We start from the raw sequence: 20490 nt of genomic DNA on the forward strand, positions 1-20490 counted from the left end.
AGAAATAAACTTATAAAGAAAATCTTATAGTGAGAACTTTGCATCCATAGCAACCATATATCATCTATCGACTTTTTACTCATTAGTGTATACAACATTTAACATTTTTAATTATTATCAGTCTTATAACTAATGCTTAATTTAATTTAGGGAGATTTATATTTCTTTTTTGTTAAGATCAATGTGGTGGTCATGGTGATGGTGATTAAAATATTAGTTTCATCATTAAATGATCCAGTGAGTTTGAATATGATTGAGCTAAGACAAAAAATAAGGTAATTTTTTTTAAAGAGTTGTTTTTTATTTAAATTATTCACCTTGGTTGTAAAGCCGAGGGCCCACTACAGTGAAGGCCCACTACATAACAACAAAAAGTAGAAAAGACTGCTTAAGTGTCTCCTCTACTTTTTGTTGTCAAATGTGCAATCTTTTTTCTCCAAAAATATGGAAGACAAGGTACATTGTTAAAATTTCAACAAAATACCTTGTCTATCTTGTTGACATGTTTTTTTTTTTGTACAAATAATTATAAAAAAATCTAATCATATCATTGTGTTTTTCAGATCAAATATATGATGCTTATTAAAATAGAAATATGTGCAAACATAGTCTTCATTTTGTTTGTGTGAAGCTGTAAATCATTAAACTTATAAACATTAAAAATTTCAGAAAAATAGGTAAATAAAATGAAATAGTCGAATAAATATATTAAATCTTGTTTTAAATGTTTAAATATTAAACAACTTGTTTTAAATATGTTTAATAAATTAATAAATTTTGGTTTTGACACTGAATTGGATTGGATTGTAATTGAACTGAATTGTAAGACATTTTTGTTATTGCAAGAGTTATACAAGTATATACATATATATATATATATATATATATATATATATATATATATATATATATATATATATATATATATATATATATATATATATATACAGTTGCGAAAAATAAAATAGCACCACTAAGCGTATTTTCCTTTTTGTTAAGAAAACACCATGCAAAATAAAATTTCTTTTATAGCTTTGCTGTTTGAAATATTAGCTAACATGTTTATTTTCTAAAACAAATCATTTTGGGAAAAAAACTGATTCGTGTTCCTTGATTTTATTCAAAAATGCCAATTCTGACTGAAAAATAAAATAGCACCACACACTCTTTTGTTGTAAAATACTCTGATAACGGTAAAAATAATTGTGAAAATAGCAAGCATTGGGTTTTTTTTTTGCTGTTTTATTTGTTTTATGTTAGTGAGTATTAGTAGGAGACATTTACATATAAAAATGGGACGTGGAAAGCATTGAAGTGCAGAAAAATGGGAACCTATCCGAAAGTTGATATCAGCAGGAAAATCTTATAGAGAAGTTAGTCGTTTAGTTAAGTGTTCCAATAAAATGATAAGAAATGCCATAAAATTTCAAGAAGAGCCTTAGACACGTGGTCGAAAACGTTCTATTTCAACATTGCTGACCAATCGCTTAGTCCGACAGGCTAAAAAGGAACCTTTTAAAACAGCTACCGAGCTGAAAAAGGGCTTTAACATCGATGCAACAGTACAAACAGTTCATAGTAGTCTGCGAGTTAATGGGTTAAAAGCCTGTAGCCCCAGAAAAGTTCCACTTCTAAGTGGCAGACATATTGTAAAGCGTATTGCGTTTGCTAAAAAGCACTCAAATTAGCCACTCGAAAAATGGAGGTCAGAAGACCGCCGAATGCAGAATACAATCCAAAATATACCATCAAAACTATTAAACATGGAGGTTGTAGTATAATGATATGGGCATGCTTTTCTTATTATGGAGTAGGGCTCATTCATCACATTACTACTATTATGGACCAACGCGTTTATGTTGGTATATTGGATAAAGTGATGTTGCCGTATGCAGACTATGAAATGCCGTTGTCCTGGGTGTTCCAACAGGACAATGACCCAAAGCACACTAGCAAGAAAGGTGAAGAATTGGTTTGAAGAGCATAAAGTGAATATTATGGAGTGGCCAGCACAGTCGCCAGATTCTAACCCAATCGAGAATTTGTGGGCTGACATAAAGGAGGTGGTTGCTGCTGCCAAACCCACCACAAAGGAGTCACTTTGGAACGTAGTTTCAGTTTTTTCCAGTGTTAATGCTGGTGGTATCTGCAACAATCGTCTGTATTGTATTCCATTAGTGAAATTCAATTTTTCCCCTGCCATCTACCAAGCCCAGGACATCCAATTTGATTTCTCTTCTTTCATTTTTAAGGTCGACTTGATAATCGATTCCGTTGATGCGCTTGCCATCAAAGTGTAAGGACCAACTTTCCATATGCAACTTTTCAATCATTTCTTTTTTCAGCTTGATTGCCTCTTTGATTGTTGACTTGTAAATAGCTGATTGACGTGGAGTTGGGATGTAAATGCCTTCACGAGCCAATTGCTTGCATATGTTAGCAGCATTGTTTATTGATACTCTTGTGTAGGTCACCAAGTTGACTGCAATTTTGCTTTTATGATGTTTTCTGCTTGGTTTAGGAGTAGCTTCATCTCATCTCCTTCTCCTTCTCCTTCATTGTTTTCATATTCGCTGTCGTTAGCTTCAGAATCAGAATCACTAAAACCAGGAAAGTAAGATGATGAGTTGGATAACCTATTTGAAAGTTTTTGTCTTTTAGAGGTATGGATCGCTTCTTCACTGGCTACTTGGCCTGTAGAGTATCCCACTGTTCCTTTGCTTTCCACTTGGAGATGGTATAATCGCTTGTCCTTGGAAGATAACCACATTCCATCCACTTTAGTAATATCAAAAATTTCATCAAGAGGTTTGTAGCTTCCCTACTTGACACATTCATCATAACATTTCAGTATTTTATCACGCTTTGCTCGTATAACTTGATCAGATACATGAGAAAAATTCAGTTTATTCTTCCACAATTTGTAGACTTCTTTGGAAATTTCTGCTGTTCGCTCCTTTCTTCCTTAATTTTTGGTCCATGGAAATGGTAGCGTCCGATAATTTGCTTTTGTAGAGGCATTCTTCACTTTTCTTCCAGTTAATATTCTTCCAAAGGGATCATTCTTCTTTTATGAGTCTTCAAATTTTACCAGATTATTGGTCCAGACATCCTTGTTCTTCTAAATACTACTATTGCTAGGCTTGTGTGTCGCCATGTGTTGCTTTCGTAATAACTATAAAATTAGATAAGCAGCTATATATACACAGTTTAAATTGTTCCAGAATGTTCTAAATTGTTCCAGAATGTTCTAAATTGTTCTAGAATATTCTTAATTGTTCTAGAATATTCTTAATTGTTCCAGAATGTTCTAAATTGTTCCAGAATGTTCTAAAGTCGTCTAAAATATTCTGGAATTTTCAAAATGTTCTAAAGTTCTAAACACTTCTAATCTATACAAGTTTTAAATGATTTTCAGCAAACCACACGTATTAGTAGTAGCAGTAACAAGATTAAATAAATGATGATTCGTAATTTTAATTGTGGGGTGAAATTTTTTTTTACAACCTAGAGGAATTGAACATGTTTTCAATGTTTTGTAACAAAAGTTCATCGATTTTTTTGACACAGGAATAACTATATAAATATATATACATACATATATATATATATATATATATATATATATATATATATATATATATATATATATATATATATATATATATATATATATATATATATATATATATATATATATATATATATATATATATATATATGGTAAATAGAAAAACTATTCTATTTAATTTTTTTGCAGAGCAAGTTTGAAAGGAATGGTTATTTTGCTTCCAATTCTTGGCATTACTTGGACATTTGGAATATTTGCAGTGAATTCAAATGCAATTGTGTATCAATACATTTTTACACTTTCTTCATCTGTCCAGGTAATGGATCAATAAATTGTAGACTGGTAATGGTGATAAAAAGAAAAATTCATTTTATAGTTAATTTTTTTGAACTTTGTGTTTATAGGGCGTCTTTATATTTTTGCTTCATTGCATTGGAAACACAGAAGTGAGAAGTGCTTTAAAGAGATTACACGAAAATCGTCTACAAAACAAAACGGTTAAAAAAAAACTCTCATTCCTTGTAAGTTGTTTTGTATCAGTTTTCATGTTTTCTATTTTCATGTTTCCATTTTTGATATGATAATGAATTACTGTCTAGTGGGTAAATGGGTTACTGTTAACCCAAGAGTGAGTGCTGCGTACATTTAAAAATAATTGACTTTAAAGTTAATTTTATTTAGAGAACAATAGCAGAGAATTTGAGGAATTTAGTTTTTCACGAATCAAAAGGTAAATATGTATAATATAATATTTTCATACTATGCATATATATGTACATTAATTTATAGTTGAGGTAGGTGGGCATGAGGTAGATAGGTTGGAGGGTTGAAGTAGGTGGACACGAGGTAGGTAGAGGTAAGTGGGCATATGATAGGTTGGTGGGTTGTGTAGGTGGGCATGTTTGAAATTTCTGTTAATCACTTGTTTTATGTTGTATAACAAAAAATTGCAAGCCCAATTTATTGTTTATTAGTTAAATTCATTTATTTTTATTTTTTTTATTATTTATAGTTTTATTAAACCTTCATTATGTTCAATATTTTAAAAATATATTTAAATATATTAATAAAAAATTCAAGTGTTCAAATATTAAAAATAAAATTTAGGCAAACAATTAATTGTTATAAGTCATTTTTTGATTCTCTGAGCACCATTTTAAAATCGAAAAGGATTTTATTATGACAATTATTAAAGGTTATTAAAATAAAACGTTTTCAGTTTTAAGTTTTTTAAATTTTTATTTAGTTTACACGCTCAATTCACCCAAAGTTACAAATCTTTCTTATGTAAGTTTTAACTTCTATTGATATATGTATTAATATATGTATGTATGTATGTATGTATTTATTATTATTATTACTATAAATAATCTACAAAAGAAGTAGTTAGCTTCTATAAACTGGACATCTAGTGAGGTCCTGCCATAGAAGCTTTTATTCTAGTGGAGCGACAAAATTTTTCGTCTTTTAAATTCGTTGACAGAAATTAAGGAAACAACAGAAGAATGCAATTCTATTAGGCAGGATGTCATGTTTATGCAGGATATTTGAAATTTCTTTGACAATAGTATAGTTGTGGATATTGTTTCGTAAGTTTCCTGCAGGGTGGTTTGAGAAACAAATGGGTGTTTCATTTAGATTTAGGAACTTGACTTCATTAAAATTCTTGTAGATTTTGAATTACTGAGTCAAATCGCCTCTCGTTTTTTGTTCTGAAAGTGTAGTTAATCCCAAGTTTGTCGATCGAGATTCCTAGTCCATGTTTCTTAATTGAGAAATTAGTTTAGCAGCAAAATTTGAAGTCATGTCCTAGGAAATAGCAGTGTTTTTTTTTTCGATTTTTAAATTGAATAAATGATCCTTTATATATATGTGTGTGTGTGTATATATATATATATATATATATATATATATATATATATATATATATATATATATATATATATATATATATATACATATATATATACATATATATATATATATATATATATATATATATATATATATATATATATATATATATATATATATATATATATATATATATATATATATATATATCTATATATATATATATGTATATATATATATATATATATGCATATATATATATATATATGCATATATATATATATATATATATATATATATATATATATATATATATATATATATATATATATATATAATATATATGCATGTGCATATATATATATGCCCATATGATCTAGCTGCCGAGCCTGAACCCCTGTATCATCATTTTAGATTGCACACCTTTCTTCTACAAATACTACCATGGTTGCTACTCGAGCGAGCATTTATCTTTTGTTCTCAAAAAACCTTATTCTTTATTCTAAAAAAGCGTTTTCATCTAAATTTTTTCAATGAATATTGAAGCTTTTGAATTCTCTTTTGTCTACAAGTTTTCTGGACGTAAGTTTTCTGGCAACTGTTTTTTTCTCTTTAACTCTCATTCTGTTAACTTCCAACATAGCAGGTGATAGCTTAAAAAATTTGTTTAAGACAATAAAAATTATTTAAAGCCAGTTGTTTTTTATTTTGGTTTCATTTAGGTACAAACAAAGAACTCTTCATCATTTTACTCTTTAAACAATGCCGAATTGACAAGTCACGAAAATCATTCCAACAACACCAATGTTGACATCAAAGTTTAGTCTAAAGTTAAAAAATGAAGGCTTTGATATTTAAGAAGATATTGCTAATATTTCTTCTAAAGACTATATACTTAAAATAAAACCGGTGGAGATACTAATTTATCTAAAATGACCACAACAAATGTTTATTTTAAAATTTTGCTTTAGCTGTACGATGTGTATATACTTAATCAATAATGTGTGTACATAACTGCGTTTGTATACATAGTATTGCATTTATCTTCTTTTTTTTGTAGAACTAAGCAGCGTTTATTAATTATATTGTGGGGGGGGGGGGGGGGGAGGGGAGTACTACCCCGAAATAGTTTTAACGCCTTTTTTTTCAGTCAATTTCTTCAAAATTATTGGGAGGGGGGCAAATGCCCCTGCTGCCAAAATTGCTACGGGCCTGATATATATATATATATATATATATATATATATATATATATATATATATATATATATTATATATATATATATATATATATATATATAAATAAATATATATATATAGTAGTGGTGTGTAAAATGTGATTTATTTCTCAGTTTAAAACATGTGCATTTAGGTTTTTAAAAAAGATGCACAAATAAAATATTTGTATGTTATGTTATTATACTAAAATATATTAACTCTTGTCTGCTTAAAAAAAGGAGGGGGAGGGGGTGCGAATTTCAAAAACAGTAAAACAGCTGTTAACAGCTGTATTTGAAAATTATAAAATAGTAAAACAGCTGTTCTTTGATATTTATGAAATGTGCGCGCTTTATGTGATATTTATGAAACTCTATTTATGAAATGGCATGGCCTACTATATAGTAGGCCATGCCATTTCATAAATATTTCATGTCATGGCGTAGATTTGAGCTATGTACAGTTATTTGATTTATAATATTCAAGCGGTATAAGTGTTATAGTCACATGTTGGATATTTGCGGCTACCATCTGGTATGATGGATACCAAGTGGTATGATGTAATACAATATTTATTTAATAATTTTTAATAAAGTAATTAATACTTTTTATTTTTAAATTTCATTTTCAAATAATTTAATTGTTTTTTAGTTTTTAATTGATTTTACCTGAATTAATTTTATCTATTTTAAAACCAAATTAAAATCTGTGGGTAATAAATGTTTGAGTTTTGATTCAGTTTTAAACTGTTTCAAAGAATTTTCTCATTTTTTACCATCACGTCAAGCTGTAAAGATATTTGGGTTCAAATCTTTAGTATCCAAAAACTAAAAATTTGAACCCAAATATCTTTACAACTGTCAAGTCCCTAATATCGTCGAAAAAAAAGTTATTCCAAAGTATGTCAACCTGGGTCTCAAAAGGAAACATATTTTCATAGAGATTTTAGAAAACATAAATATATTTCTTTAAAATTTATTGACATAAAAATTATGTGAAAAAATGCTAAAGACTCTTAAAAAAATTTTTAACAAAATGCTTTTCAGCAATAATACAAAAAGTACTTATTTTTATATAAACGAATAACAAATCTCTATAAAAATACGCCCAACCCAGGTTGACATACTTTTGAATAACTTTTTTTTCGACAATATTAGGGACTTTACCCCAAATACTAAAGATTTGAACCCAAATGTCTTTACAACTGTCAAGTCCCTAATATTGTCGAAAAAAAAGTTATTCCAAAGTATGTCAACCTGGGTCTCAAAAGGAAATGTATTTTCATAGAGATTTTAGAAAACATAAATATATTTCTTTAAAGTTTATTGACAAAAAAATTATGTGAAAAAATGCTAAAGACTCTTGAAAAAATTTTGACAAAATGCTTTTCAGCAATAATACAAAAAGTACTTATTTTTATTAAAAACGAATAACAAATCTCTATAAAAATACGCCCAACCCAGGTTGACATACTTTTGAATAACATTTTTTTCGACAATATTAGGGACTTTACCCCAAATACTAAAGATTTGAACCCAAATATCTTGACAACTTGACGTAATGGTAAAAAATAAGTTGCATATTTGAAATCAAAATCTATACAAAAAACAAATTGTTTGCTCGGACCAGAAAAAAATTTGTTTGTTGTTGACCTGTGTATTTTATACTACCTTTTTCATTTATCATAGATTTTTTTACTTATATTACATCTGAAAATAAATTTTGTTTCTGCAATTAAAAATAAAATAAACTTTTTTTTTTTCGACAATAAAAAATTATCAAATTAATATAACTTTAAACGAAATGAGCTCGGACATTTTTTTGGGCAAAAAAATATTTAATGAGATCGAGTTTTGGGTGAAGTCAAGTTTAAGGTTATTTATATTAACTTTACTACTTCTAGAAAAATCATAGTTTTAAAAATAGTCACAATGTAACTTTGAAATTTTTAACGATCAATCAAAAAACTCTATCACCTTTTTCCATACTTTTATATGAGCCAGCGCATGTTTCTGGGTGTTTCTTTCACCATTTTTAATAAATATCTGTGGATGAGTAATAGATGGAACACAAACGCAAACTGGCAAATAAGGCGCATCTACTAAATGATCTAAACCCTATTAAGTAACAACTTCAAAGTTATGCCCGGTGTTTAAACTCGTTTTATAATGTAAAATATCTCTAAAATGATCAATATTTACCAACTCGTTATCTAAACCTATAACAAATAGTATATTTTCTTTTTGATTTTTCAAGAGGAATTAACGAGGGGTCATTTAAAGTTGAACTCCTGTATGTAAAATTCATCAAACATATCGACTGTATAGAGCACAAACGTAGTATGTCCAAAAACCAAAATATGGAGAAAAACGGATTTCAATTTTCAAAACCATTAGTAAAATATAGCAAAGTATTATGCGTTTTGTGTTATATCTAATGATGGATATTACTTGTTGACATATTACAAATGTCCTCTGCAAGCTTATGTTACTGCCAATAAGAATATAGTAAAATATTGATTTCATAAAAATGTGGACATACTACGTTTGTGCTCTGTACAGTCGATATATTATATTCAGTGATTTCGTAATGTTCTTCGCTTCCGTAAGCAAACTTAGGCAAAATAATACTTTGATATGAAGTAGTGCCACCAAAACTATAAAGAGATCCATTCATGCTAACAGCTGACTTTACTTGTGGTAAATAAGTCATTTACCACAAGTAAAGTCAGTTGCCATCGCAAAAGCAATACTACTTCCTTTAGATATTCCATAAACTCTAATTGAAGATTCATCGACAAAAGTAAGATTTTAAAGATAGATAATAACTTCATCAAAATATTCTATATCAATATTAGTGTTTAATTTAGGAATATCGTCCACATTAAGATAAGGTAATGCTAAGGATACATAACCATTGTTTACAAGAATCGCTGAAACATCGTGAATTGGCAATATCTTTTTTGTTCCACCGTATAAAGTAATAATTGCAGGAAATATACTATTTCAAGGAGGAGTAAATAAAATTCCACGAACTCTGCCATTTTTGATAAATGTTCTGAATACATCCTTAGCAACTATATATCGAGTTGCTTTAGTTTCGCAAATCAAATTTCAATCAATAAACTTACATACGTGCTCATCGTAAGCTTTAAACTCGTCCTACTTCTTCCATAATCTTTGAAGTCATCTTTGTAAAAAGCCTCAACGAATCTTACATCCCAGCACTGACCAATGATAAATTTTTCTACATTTGCTAAATCCTCAGTGATTTTAATTGGTTTAAAATAGGTTGCAAACCCCGTTATAACACAATCCAGAAATGTATAGTAAAGCTAGCGGTAGCGATCATCTGGAGTCGTAGCAAAGTATGGAACTCTACTTCCAGTAAATTATAATGTAATTTTACGTTTCCGTGGCATCTGCGGTTTGTTAAGTAAACTACATTCTGCTGCTACAACGGCTGCATCCCACAAGACTTAGAAGCGAATATCAACCTGGGTTTCTTTTAACACTTCCTTTAGCGTGTTGATAGTAGTTTTGCTTTGCAAAAATTAAGCTTTATGTCTAAACTTTTTTTCAATAAAAGTTTAATATTATAATTTGCCTAAAATAGTATATATACAAAAAAACACTATGAAAGAAAACAATATTTACCTTGGAATGCTGTATTAGCATCCTCAATTATCGTAAAGATCATACTCAAAGTTGCCAATTTGAAAAATGTATCAAACAAAAAGATTTCAGATAACCCACTGCTTCTGGCTTATTTTTGGCAGAATTATCAAAATGATTTTCAAAATCTTCTAACCATCTGATGATGGCAGAATAATCACTCGTAATAAATATAGTAAATGGTTTTCTAAAGATCCATCGAGTGGGGCAAAATAGCCACAGTGATGTTCCGCTTTCTACTTCCTTTACTTTTCGAATTTTATTGAAACATGCCAGATGTTTTGGTGATCCACGGGCAAATGCAATTATTGCATTAAATTTATTATATTCCTGATTTCTGTTTGATTTTCAACAGAATCTTGTGCTACCAAGTTTAGATTATAAGCGTGGCAGTGCACGTAAATTGCCCGCTTATTTTTTTCTTTCAATAGTGTCTGCAATCTTTAGATACTTCCAGACATGTTAGACGATCCGTCAAAATGTAAGCCCCGGCAATTCTAAATCAACAGGCAAAATCAAATCAAAACTTCCATAAAACAGTTTCAAAAGTTGCGCCCTTGATGTTCTCGGTTTGGCTAAATCCCATAAAAAGCTCCCTAACTTTAAATTTTTTATTAACACGCCGAATGCAAATCTAAACGTGTTCTTCCGCTGTTTCATTGGCTATCAAACTATAGAATTGTGATTTCATTGTACTTTCGCATAGCTTGCGAAACGTTGCATGAGCAAAGTCTGGTAGGATTTCATTTTCAATTTCAGGCAAGAACCACTTTTGCTTTTTAGGACTTTTCAACTATTTCTACAGTTTCAGAGAATCATCTGTTCGTAATTTAAGTAGCATGCGAAAGTTTGAATTATTTTCAACCTTTCCAAGAATATCAAGGCCTTGCGTTATCTAATATATTAAGAAGAAATATTTAGTTATCCAGTAAACCAACTTAATAATTGATTGTTAATCTAAATTTATCTAAACGAGATCGAAGAACTACCAAATAAAGTAAGAGTTATAAAATATTTTAGATAAAGCGGTGCAACTATCTATTTCTTTTGGTGGTGATTAAGCTGCTGGATAACGGTCGATTCTAGTGTTGCCTAGGCAATAATACTAACGGACGCCCTATGGATTTCAGATCGTATGTGAGAAGCAAAAATTTGTAACACTTTCTTCCAAATAGAAAATTCGTTTAAGGTAAAAGCTTTTCAAATCCTTTTCTCTTGAATTACGAGGTAAAGACATTTTTATTTAGGTAACTTTGAAGCAGATGGAACAAAAAACCTTTTCTTTCTCGCATTTATGTAAAACTCTTTCTGTCTTTCTTGCCAGCTTTATTGAAATTTTCTTCCTTTTTTGGTGGACATGATGATGAACAAGAAAGGTCTGTCTTGAATAAGAAGGTCCAGTCTGCTCCGTAAATGACGTTGACAACAGAAGTTGAATCAGTTGCAGAAAAAATGATAAACTGTCACTAGTATTATCTTGGAAGTTATTAGCATTTTCAGATTCAGAAAAAGATGTTTGTTTCAAACTGTTTCAATTTGATTTTCTTTTCTTGAAAAGTATTCACTGTACAACGTACAACTTATTACTTAAAAGTTAATGTACTGTTGAACAATTATAAAATTTCTTCCAAAATTTGAGTTTTTTAATTGATACGATAAAGACTTAATTAAGATAATTAATACAGATAATACTGCCAAAGTAATCTGTTCTGAACGCTAGAAAAATAAAAATACTAAACGAACGTTTAACTCACAAAACTATCGGCTCTTTTGTTTTTGTAGTTGAGTTTGTTTGCTTTTTGTAACGTTTTTACCAATCCCAAACTCCCTTAAGACTCGTCATAAACGTGAAATTTCTGAAATTCGACAAAAAAACTTACAAACGAGCTTGAATTTTTGAAAATGACCATAAGTATTTGCGGAAGTATTTCTATTTAAGTTGTTATATTTATTTAAAAATTATATTATTTATTTATTTATTTTAAATTGTTATATTTATTATTGATTTATTTTTAAATATTTTGAACGCTCGATGAATTTCCCCGGGTGGAGCTAAGCCCCAGCAACAAATTCCCGGATGGACTTGAGTCCCCGAGCCCCAGCGCGTTCTAAGCCTATGTTTGTCTCAAACAGGTTCCACAGCCTTACATAGTAATAATCTACATAATCTGCAATTAAACACTGATTGGAATAAAATTAACTATTGCACAGTTGTCCAAATAGGGGTCCTTACTTCTTCGAAAATGACCCAAAAATCCCTTGGAGAGGTGATTTTATAGGTAATAGGAATCACTTTGAAGAAAAAACTAAAACCTTTTAATTACGTCTGCAGGAGAAAATTGCATTTAAAGTTTTCGCCTCAATACACCAAAAACCTTTATTATCAAAATGCGTTTGCACAGCCAAAAGTTCAAAAAAACACTTTTTTTCGCCTAAAATTTTACAAATATCATAAACTTATATCCCTTAGATTCAAAATTATGTTTTAATAAAGAATATTTGTATATACATCCTAATACTAGTATATCAATATACAATAGAGATATCAAATTTCTTTTGATTTTTTAGTTGGATAAAAAATCAAAAGAAATTGGTATTAAAATTTTATTCTTAAACATGGGATTATTTAAAACAACTTTTTTTCAAAAAGATGTGCATATATTTCTAAATAGATATACACTGAGTTACAAAGTAGCTTAAACCAATACAAATTTGAGACTGCAGATCTTCTGAAAAAAATAAGTAATTACACGCATAAAAATATACTCTGACTGAGATTTTTCTACTGAGAGTTCTTAATCTACAACAATTTAATTTTAAATGTGTTTGCTGTTAAGATCAATAACACAACTCAGAAGTTTGTCCCCATATTCAGGATGAGAAGGTTGTCTTTTAAACCTTTGCCAGTGGATCTTGAATTTGGCAAGCAGCGATTCAGTGGTTTGCTCACTAAAAACTCTGAGCACAGTTTTATTTTTTTATACAAATTTTATGCAAAAAAAAACGTGATAAATAATTTCATGTGCTTTGGGAGTAACTGAAATTCCAAGAGCTAGGTAAGAATGCTTGAATTCTAAGATATTTTGACAGAATCCTACCAACAAGATCTTTCCAAAACAAGCTTTTTTAACAGATTGAAGCTTTCTGAAGCAATCAACAAAAGGCATTGCTTGCAATGCACAATGCTTTTGTGCAAGACGCTGAAGAATGTCATCATTCTTCAACAGTTTGTTGCATTTATTTCCGTTGAACTGTCCACCATGATTTGCTCGGAATTGAAGGTGCAAGAGATTTGGCCATTCTTGTGCTTGATCCCATATTTCAAGGAGTTGCTTGAAAATATTGTTGAAAATTTCAAGGAAAAGATAGAGTTCCATTGGAAGAATTACATCAAGAATAAGCTCAGGTTACCTGTAGGGGTTAAGTAATGGAGGATGGACAACATTTGCGTAATTCTTAGCCGATTTACGTTTTGCGTCTAAAGAGAGGAATCCAGCATAGCTGTTGCATAAAGAACTAAATGTTCTTGATTGGGCAGAGTTTGTAAGTTTGTTAGACTCGACATCACACCAGCAACATGGGTGGTTGCTAGAGTGAGACTGGATACCACATATAATGTTGGCTACTTTCATGTCACATGAAATTATGTAAGACACATCTTCAATTTGTATGAGGCTTAATAGTGTCCTAAGATTTTCATATGTTTCAGAAATACCTTCTGCTGCAGCAACAATCAGCTGTTTTTTTACACTACCATCCTGGGCAGAAAAACTTGATTGGAGACACGATAATCCTTGAGTATAACTTTGCTTGGAATATGTATCAATTACTCTGAGGGTAATTTTCAAAAATGAACCACCTCCATCAATGCATCTTTTTTCAACTGGCTGTGATGATGAAGGTTTGGGACTGAAAGCTTTGGTACGGTCAGTTTCAGGGTAGACTTTTGTTTTTTGATTCAACATATCAAGCTTAATCTGTGGCAGATTTTCTTTGAGCTTTGATTTGGCCACCCTACAAATTATACACTAGCAAGCACCAGAATATCTAGTAGATGGCTTAATAATAATCGAATTGAAATTGCACAAGTCGGTATCTATTCAATAATACTAACAGTATCAAGTCGTTATAGTTTGCTTCTACATGAATTGCAAATATCTGTTGGAATTTTCTCATCATTGAAATTAATATTACACTTAAAAATATTCTTCACTCTTTCAATCAAAAAATCAGTTAATATGCTATCACTTTTCTTTAAACACAAAAAGCAAACAGATTTTCTGCAACCACTATGAGTTTTTGCTGAATTTGGCATTTTTTGAGAAAGAAAAATTAATTGTTAACAGAAATTTATTTGATTACATTATTCAGCGGCAAAAATTTGACGCCAACATATTTTAAATTTATTGCCTTTAAACTTGAATTTTTAATTAAGAAGGAAAAAAAAAGTTAACCAATAAGTTAATACAATGTTGTTTAGAGATATTTGCAACATTTAAGATAAAACAAAAGTTCATTTAAATAACTTTTACCAGTGGAAATGCATTTTAAAAATTAAGTTTCTTAGTGCAAGTAAGGCAAAAACTTTAAATGCAATTTTCTCCTGTGGGCGTAATTAAAAAATTTTATTTTTTGTTTCAAAGTGATCACCATAACCTATCGAATCACCCCTCCAAGGGATTTTTTGGGTCATTTCCAATGAAGTTAGGACCCTATTTTGGACAACTGTGATTGGCAAGGTATCACAAAATTTAATTTCTCTTCCAATTGAGTCAGACCAACTATTAAGTCTTGACTTTGTCTATCAATTTTTTGAATTAAATGTTTTTTGGTATGTATTTGACATAATGCAAGAGCATAGGACTTTTTAGTTCGAATTCCTATTATAGTACCAATTCAAGATTCGGTACTGAAAACTGTTCCGTCAGAACCTATGGCAACGACTTTAGATTTATCAATACTGTTCTGAATTAAAAATATGCTTATGGTTGACATAATGCTATCGACATATCTTGATGTTTGGTATATGCATGCTGTATGATATTTTGGTCCTTGTTTCTGTACTAAAACTACATGTTCTTTTTTATATTCTTCCCTTTGTTAGTAGGGTAGGGTACATGACAAAATTTTTTTGGAACGAGTGAATCCTTAGGCCATTTGATGCACTAAACACAATTTTTGGGGAACTTTTGGCCTATTCTTTCTTTCTCTATCGGATCATGGCCATTTTTTCAAAATAGCCGTCATACTCGCTATTTTTCAAAGCTCATTTTTTTCCCTCCGAAACAGGCTTAATAATAATGTTATTTGTAATGTTTTTCGGGCTGGGAAATCCAAAAAACACACTTAGATTACCGTATCTGTCAAGTTGTTCGAGTAATCTAAAAAAACATGATATTTTTCTCGTTTTTCGCGCTATTGCACCGCTTTCTCCTAAATGTATCTTCTCACCAAGTGAACCGTGCTGCATGTCACGTAGGCACATGCGATACACATGACAGACGTCATGCCCGCACTTGTATAAAACAATGGGTTTGTTCCAGAAGTCATCATGTTGAAAACATACGCTACAATTGTTGGACTCAACAAATACAGTAAATAAAGAAGCGTTCGTGTTGTGAAATGCGTCTTCAATGAAGTTTACAGCGAACAGGAAAAATTCATCACTAAGCCCAAATTCCAGACTGGAGCACACATGTTGGATCAAATGCTTCATCTGTGCACCACAAAATCAGGGCAGAAGACACTGTCTCAAGAGGCTGCCAGTAAAACTGTAGTTGCCTCTTGAGACAGAGTCTTCTATATGTTTAATAGTACGTAGAAGTAAATAAGTTCAACGATAGCGTGATCAAACACGCGTGCAACATATGTACTAAAAACAAGTTGTATCAAAAGAAACTGGAGCAACAATTTGGTGTGACATCGACAGAAGAAGATTAACTATTCTATTAAAAAAACAGTTTCGGGTCTTACACTTTTACATGTCTTGGCACCGTGTCTAGGAGCGGAGAAAGCAGAAGAAACGAGTACACCAAAGACTTTTATCAGGTGAGAGAAAAAAACAACAGCTTAATGACCACCAAACTCACAAAAACTGACGTAACCTGCATCACCAGAACATATTGAAAGCAGCCCTCCCAGTGACTCCGATCCTGAATTTAAAATTCTCACCATAAGTCTGATCTTTCATCTGCAGTGACAAGATAAAAATCAGATTTTCAATTGCTGCCTACCTCAATATTAAAACCAATTATATCACTATAATCGATCCAAATAAACAAAGGAGAACAGTCACTACCGGCTACACAAAAAATACTAGTCATTCTGAATCAGATGCAGCAAAATCGTATCGTTTCAGACTTAAATGCTTAGCAGCTCTAGCTGACATTACGGTAGATGATATATTTGATTCCATAGACTTCTTCATGACTAATAGAGCTTGAGAAAATGCGACATTACTGGAAAGCTTAAATGTGGGCAACCAGATAATCATCAAATATTTCGCAGATGTGATTTTGGGTGTGGACCATGCTGTAGACAAAGAATTGAGAAATGCGGAGCAAAAACTCGGTGTTCATAAGTTGCTGCATCTGTTGGCAGGCGAAAAAGCGTTCAGTTCACCCAGCACCAGCATTCACACTCTTGGGCAAATTGCATGCGGCTAGTTCTGTCTACCCTACAACGAGTACAAACAATGGCTGAATGCTTAAAAAATCATTTGCTTCAATATCCAAACGAACTAGGTTATTTTGAAAATTTAAATTCTCATTATCAAGAGGTGTAAGGTTTGGTTCTGATTGAACATTTGGTTCAAATTTGGAACAAGAGGTGTGAGGTTTGGTTCAGATTGAACATAAGTTGCAATCCGTATACTCAATTTTGCAAATCACTTCTCTCATTCGAAGCATTATTTTATTGAAATAAGAATTCTGAATATATACGAGTTAAATGTATTTAATATTTTATGTTTTGTATATATGTGGATAAATAACTTATCTTAAGCCTTCTTCAAAGACCTTTTCTCTTTTAAACCAATCAGTAAATATATTTTGAGAAATAATAACTTTTTAAATGAACTATTTTGTCAAACAAATTTTAATCAATTTGTAATACCTATCGAGCGCAATAACTTTGGAACAAAATTGTTTTACCGAATTTTAATTTTGAAGTACCTTTTACTTTTTGCCTTTTTAAAAAAAACTGAAAAATCTCATTCTTTCATTAGATAATGTATTGAGTTATTATTAGTAGTAAAAGTTAATGTTTACATTTATAGAAGTTTATTCCTACTTATTTTATTTATTGTTCTTATACTTTTTACTTTTTAATTTATATGTTGGTTTACTCCTGTATAAAATTCTGATGAGAAGATCCTCTTGATCTTTCTTCACACACAGATTATTTACCATGCAATTTTTTAAAAGTTTATTATTTTTTTTTTACCTTATCTTTGTTAAATGCTTATTTAAGGTTTTGACGACAAGATCCTTGCGATCTTCTTTCAGATACCTTGTTTATATTTGTTATATTTTCTATCATTGTAAGTTTATATTGTTATTTTTATTATTGATTATATAAAGCTGTACAACGACTAACAAATGTAAAGAAAAAAACAACAACGAAAAAAGGCATTTATGCACACTCTTTTAAGAAATTTGGCGAGGAAGGTAAAACGTGACCCCTGCACTCTCTCCCCCCCCCCCCCGTTGTCGTCGGCTCTGCTTAGACATTAAACAAAAACAAAGAAAAAAAAACTTTAGTGAATAGAATTAATATTGATACACCGAGTCCTCCATCCCGTGGAGATTTAAAAAAACTCAATTAGACAAAAAAAGTAAAGAAAACCTAAAAAATTCTAACATTTTTAATAGTTGAAAGAGGGTTTTATTTACAGTTTTAGACTAATTTAAATTCTTCAACTTTTGTAAAAGTAACCTTCCTCAGAGGAGCGAGATTACTAAATAAAATAATGTACGCTATAATAACATTTTTCCCGCTTTAATGCAATATGCTATTAATGTATCATAGGTTTATTAATTATTGTTATTAATTTAATAAGGTTATAGGTTTATATCCTTATTATATTAAGAACAAAGATATAGGTTTATATAATTATTTTATATTAATCGATGGGTTTTGAAGATATTGGTATTGAATTTTATCAAAATTTTTATGCGCAAAAAATATATATTATATCAAAAGTTCTTTTGTGCAACATTTATGTTTTATAATAGTAACTATCCGATATATTAAAAAATGGTGATGCTTGTTGTTCATCACGAATCTGTAAAACATTATTACCGAGCGCATTTTTGTAGTATGGCTCTTTGGTTTTTTATATCAGTGGCTTTAATAACTTATATTGTGCCTCTTTTTCTTGCATATCAGAGTCATGGTAAGCATTGATTAAACTATTTGTATTTGTATATTTTGTATTATAAAAATAGTACTAAGTAACAATTTAGAGAGAAGTTAATTATAAGCACCACAGATTAATCATTTTATACAAATTATATTATATTCAATTATATACACTTGTTTGACATGCTACTTGATAAAAGAATAGAGTTTGACATGCTCATATAAAAGAATTATATATATATATATATATATATATATATATATATATATATATATATATATATATATATATATATATATATATATATTTTTTTTTTTTTTTTATATATATAAATATATTCACTTAATTTAACAGGTGTTACTAAAATTTTTTAAACTTTTAAAATATTAGAGATAATTTTGCTCTGTAAAAAGAATATAAACACCAATAAAGATGCCATATGACATTAAATAAATGATTAAAAACTAATAATAAATTTGCCATATGACATTAAATGAATGATTAAAAACTTTCTTTGATTTTAGATAAAACGCACTAAATGATGAGCTTGGCTAAATTTTAGTAATTTGTTCTCAGTTTTTATCAAAAAAAGTTGAAAAAGTATATTTTAGATATTTATTATTGAATATTCACATTCTAAGACCACTTTAACTTAAAAAGAAATTCATTCAAACCTGATTCTTAACTTAAACAGGCAATATTTATGTCAGTAAAGCAAATCGCTATTTTTTTACTCATAAAATATTAAAGGTCACATAATTGTTTTAAAATGTAAACAAAAATTTACGCATAAAAATAGAAAAAATGTTGTAAACCAGCCAAGTTTGAAGACATATGGCATGACATAACTAGAGGTAGAGAAAATAATTTTTTGATTTTCATATGTATAAAGATTTGCAATTTAAATAATTTGGTGCTCTTTACAAAAAAATACGATTTATATTTAATAGTGATTAAATTAAAAATAGAAATGCCTTAAAAACTAACTTTTCTTAAAAAAATTAGCAAAGGGCACCAAAAATCATATATAACAGACATTCAGTGATAAGCGTTCTAAATTTCAACCATTAAGCATGTAGCTATGTTATGCCATCTTAGTTATCCCAAGACAGGTTTTTCATAAATATATCGGAAAAAACAGAAAAGTGATCACAAATCATTGGCAATATTTGAACATTATTTATTTTTATTCCGTTTAATGTAATTATTTATTTAACAAGGAAAAGTAGATATTTTATATTTTTGTTATTTGAAGGTTATAGCGTTTATAGAAAAAATAATACTATTATTTTAAAGTTAGTGAATTTTTATACTTTTTATGTGAAAATGCTTTTTTTTTTGATAAACTCGTGATGGTCAGGCTCGTTTTTATATTAAGTATAATATATATATATATATATATATATATATATATATATATATATATATATATATATATATGTATATATATATATATATGCGGTAGTAGTGTAGTGGTAGAGCACTCGCCTCATATGCGAGAAGTTCCGAGTTTGATCCCCACCACGTCCCTGGTAGTACCGTGCTCAACTTGTTTCTCTGCGCAGCGGCCTTGTTCGTCGAGGTTCGTGTTTGGCAGTTATAGAGTTTAGTGAGAGGGTTATAACTACAAAAAGTAGCCTCCCCGACTGTAGTGGTCATCTCAGCCTTGAGGAGGTAAATTAATAAAAAAATAAATAATATATATATATGTATATATATATATATATATATATATATATATACATATATAAATATATATATATATATATATATTTATATATGTATATATATATATGTGTATATATATATGT

The 20490-nt window shown here is 29.6% G+C and overlaps 2 protein-coding genes across 12 annotated transcripts in view; both read left to right on the top strand.

Moving 5' to 3' along the window:
• LOC100198560 (adhesion G-protein coupled receptor G2) overlaps positions 1-6464 on the top strand; it is a 98725-nt gene extending 92261 nt beyond the window's left edge. For all 11 annotated transcript variants that reach the window (XM_065820212.1, XM_065820211.1, XM_065820218.1 and 8 more), the window contains 6 exons: positions 178-275; positions 3761-3887; positions 3976-4092; positions 4253-4301; positions 4818-4858; positions 6148-6464. In XM_065820212.1, the coding sequence (XP_065676284.1) occupies positions 178-275; positions 3761-3887; positions 3976-4092; positions 4253-4301; positions 4818-4858; positions 6148-6249 (534 nt within the window). In that variant the 3' untranslated portion in view covers positions 6250-6464. The remainder of the gene's footprint in view (positions 1-177; positions 276-3760; positions 3888-3975; positions 4093-4252; positions 4302-4817; positions 4859-6147) is intronic.
• Positions 6465-18514: 12050 nt separating this feature from the next.
• LOC101240060 (transmembrane protein 231) overlaps positions 18515-20490 on the top strand; it is a 38280-nt gene continuing 36304 nt past the window's right edge. Inside the window, exon 1 of the mRNA XM_065820015.1 lies at positions 18515-18712. Coding sequence (XP_065676087.1) covers positions 18574-18712 — 139 coding nt within the window. The 5' untranslated portion in view covers positions 18515-18573. The remainder of the gene's footprint in view (positions 18713-20490) is intronic.

Source organism: Hydra vulgaris, chromosome 15 (genome assembly GCF_038396675.1).
Source record: "Hydra vulgaris chromosome 15, alternate assembly HydraT2T_AEP".
Classification (NCBI taxonomy): Eukaryota; Metazoa; Cnidaria; class Hydrozoa; order Anthoathecata; family Hydridae; genus Hydra; species Hydra vulgaris.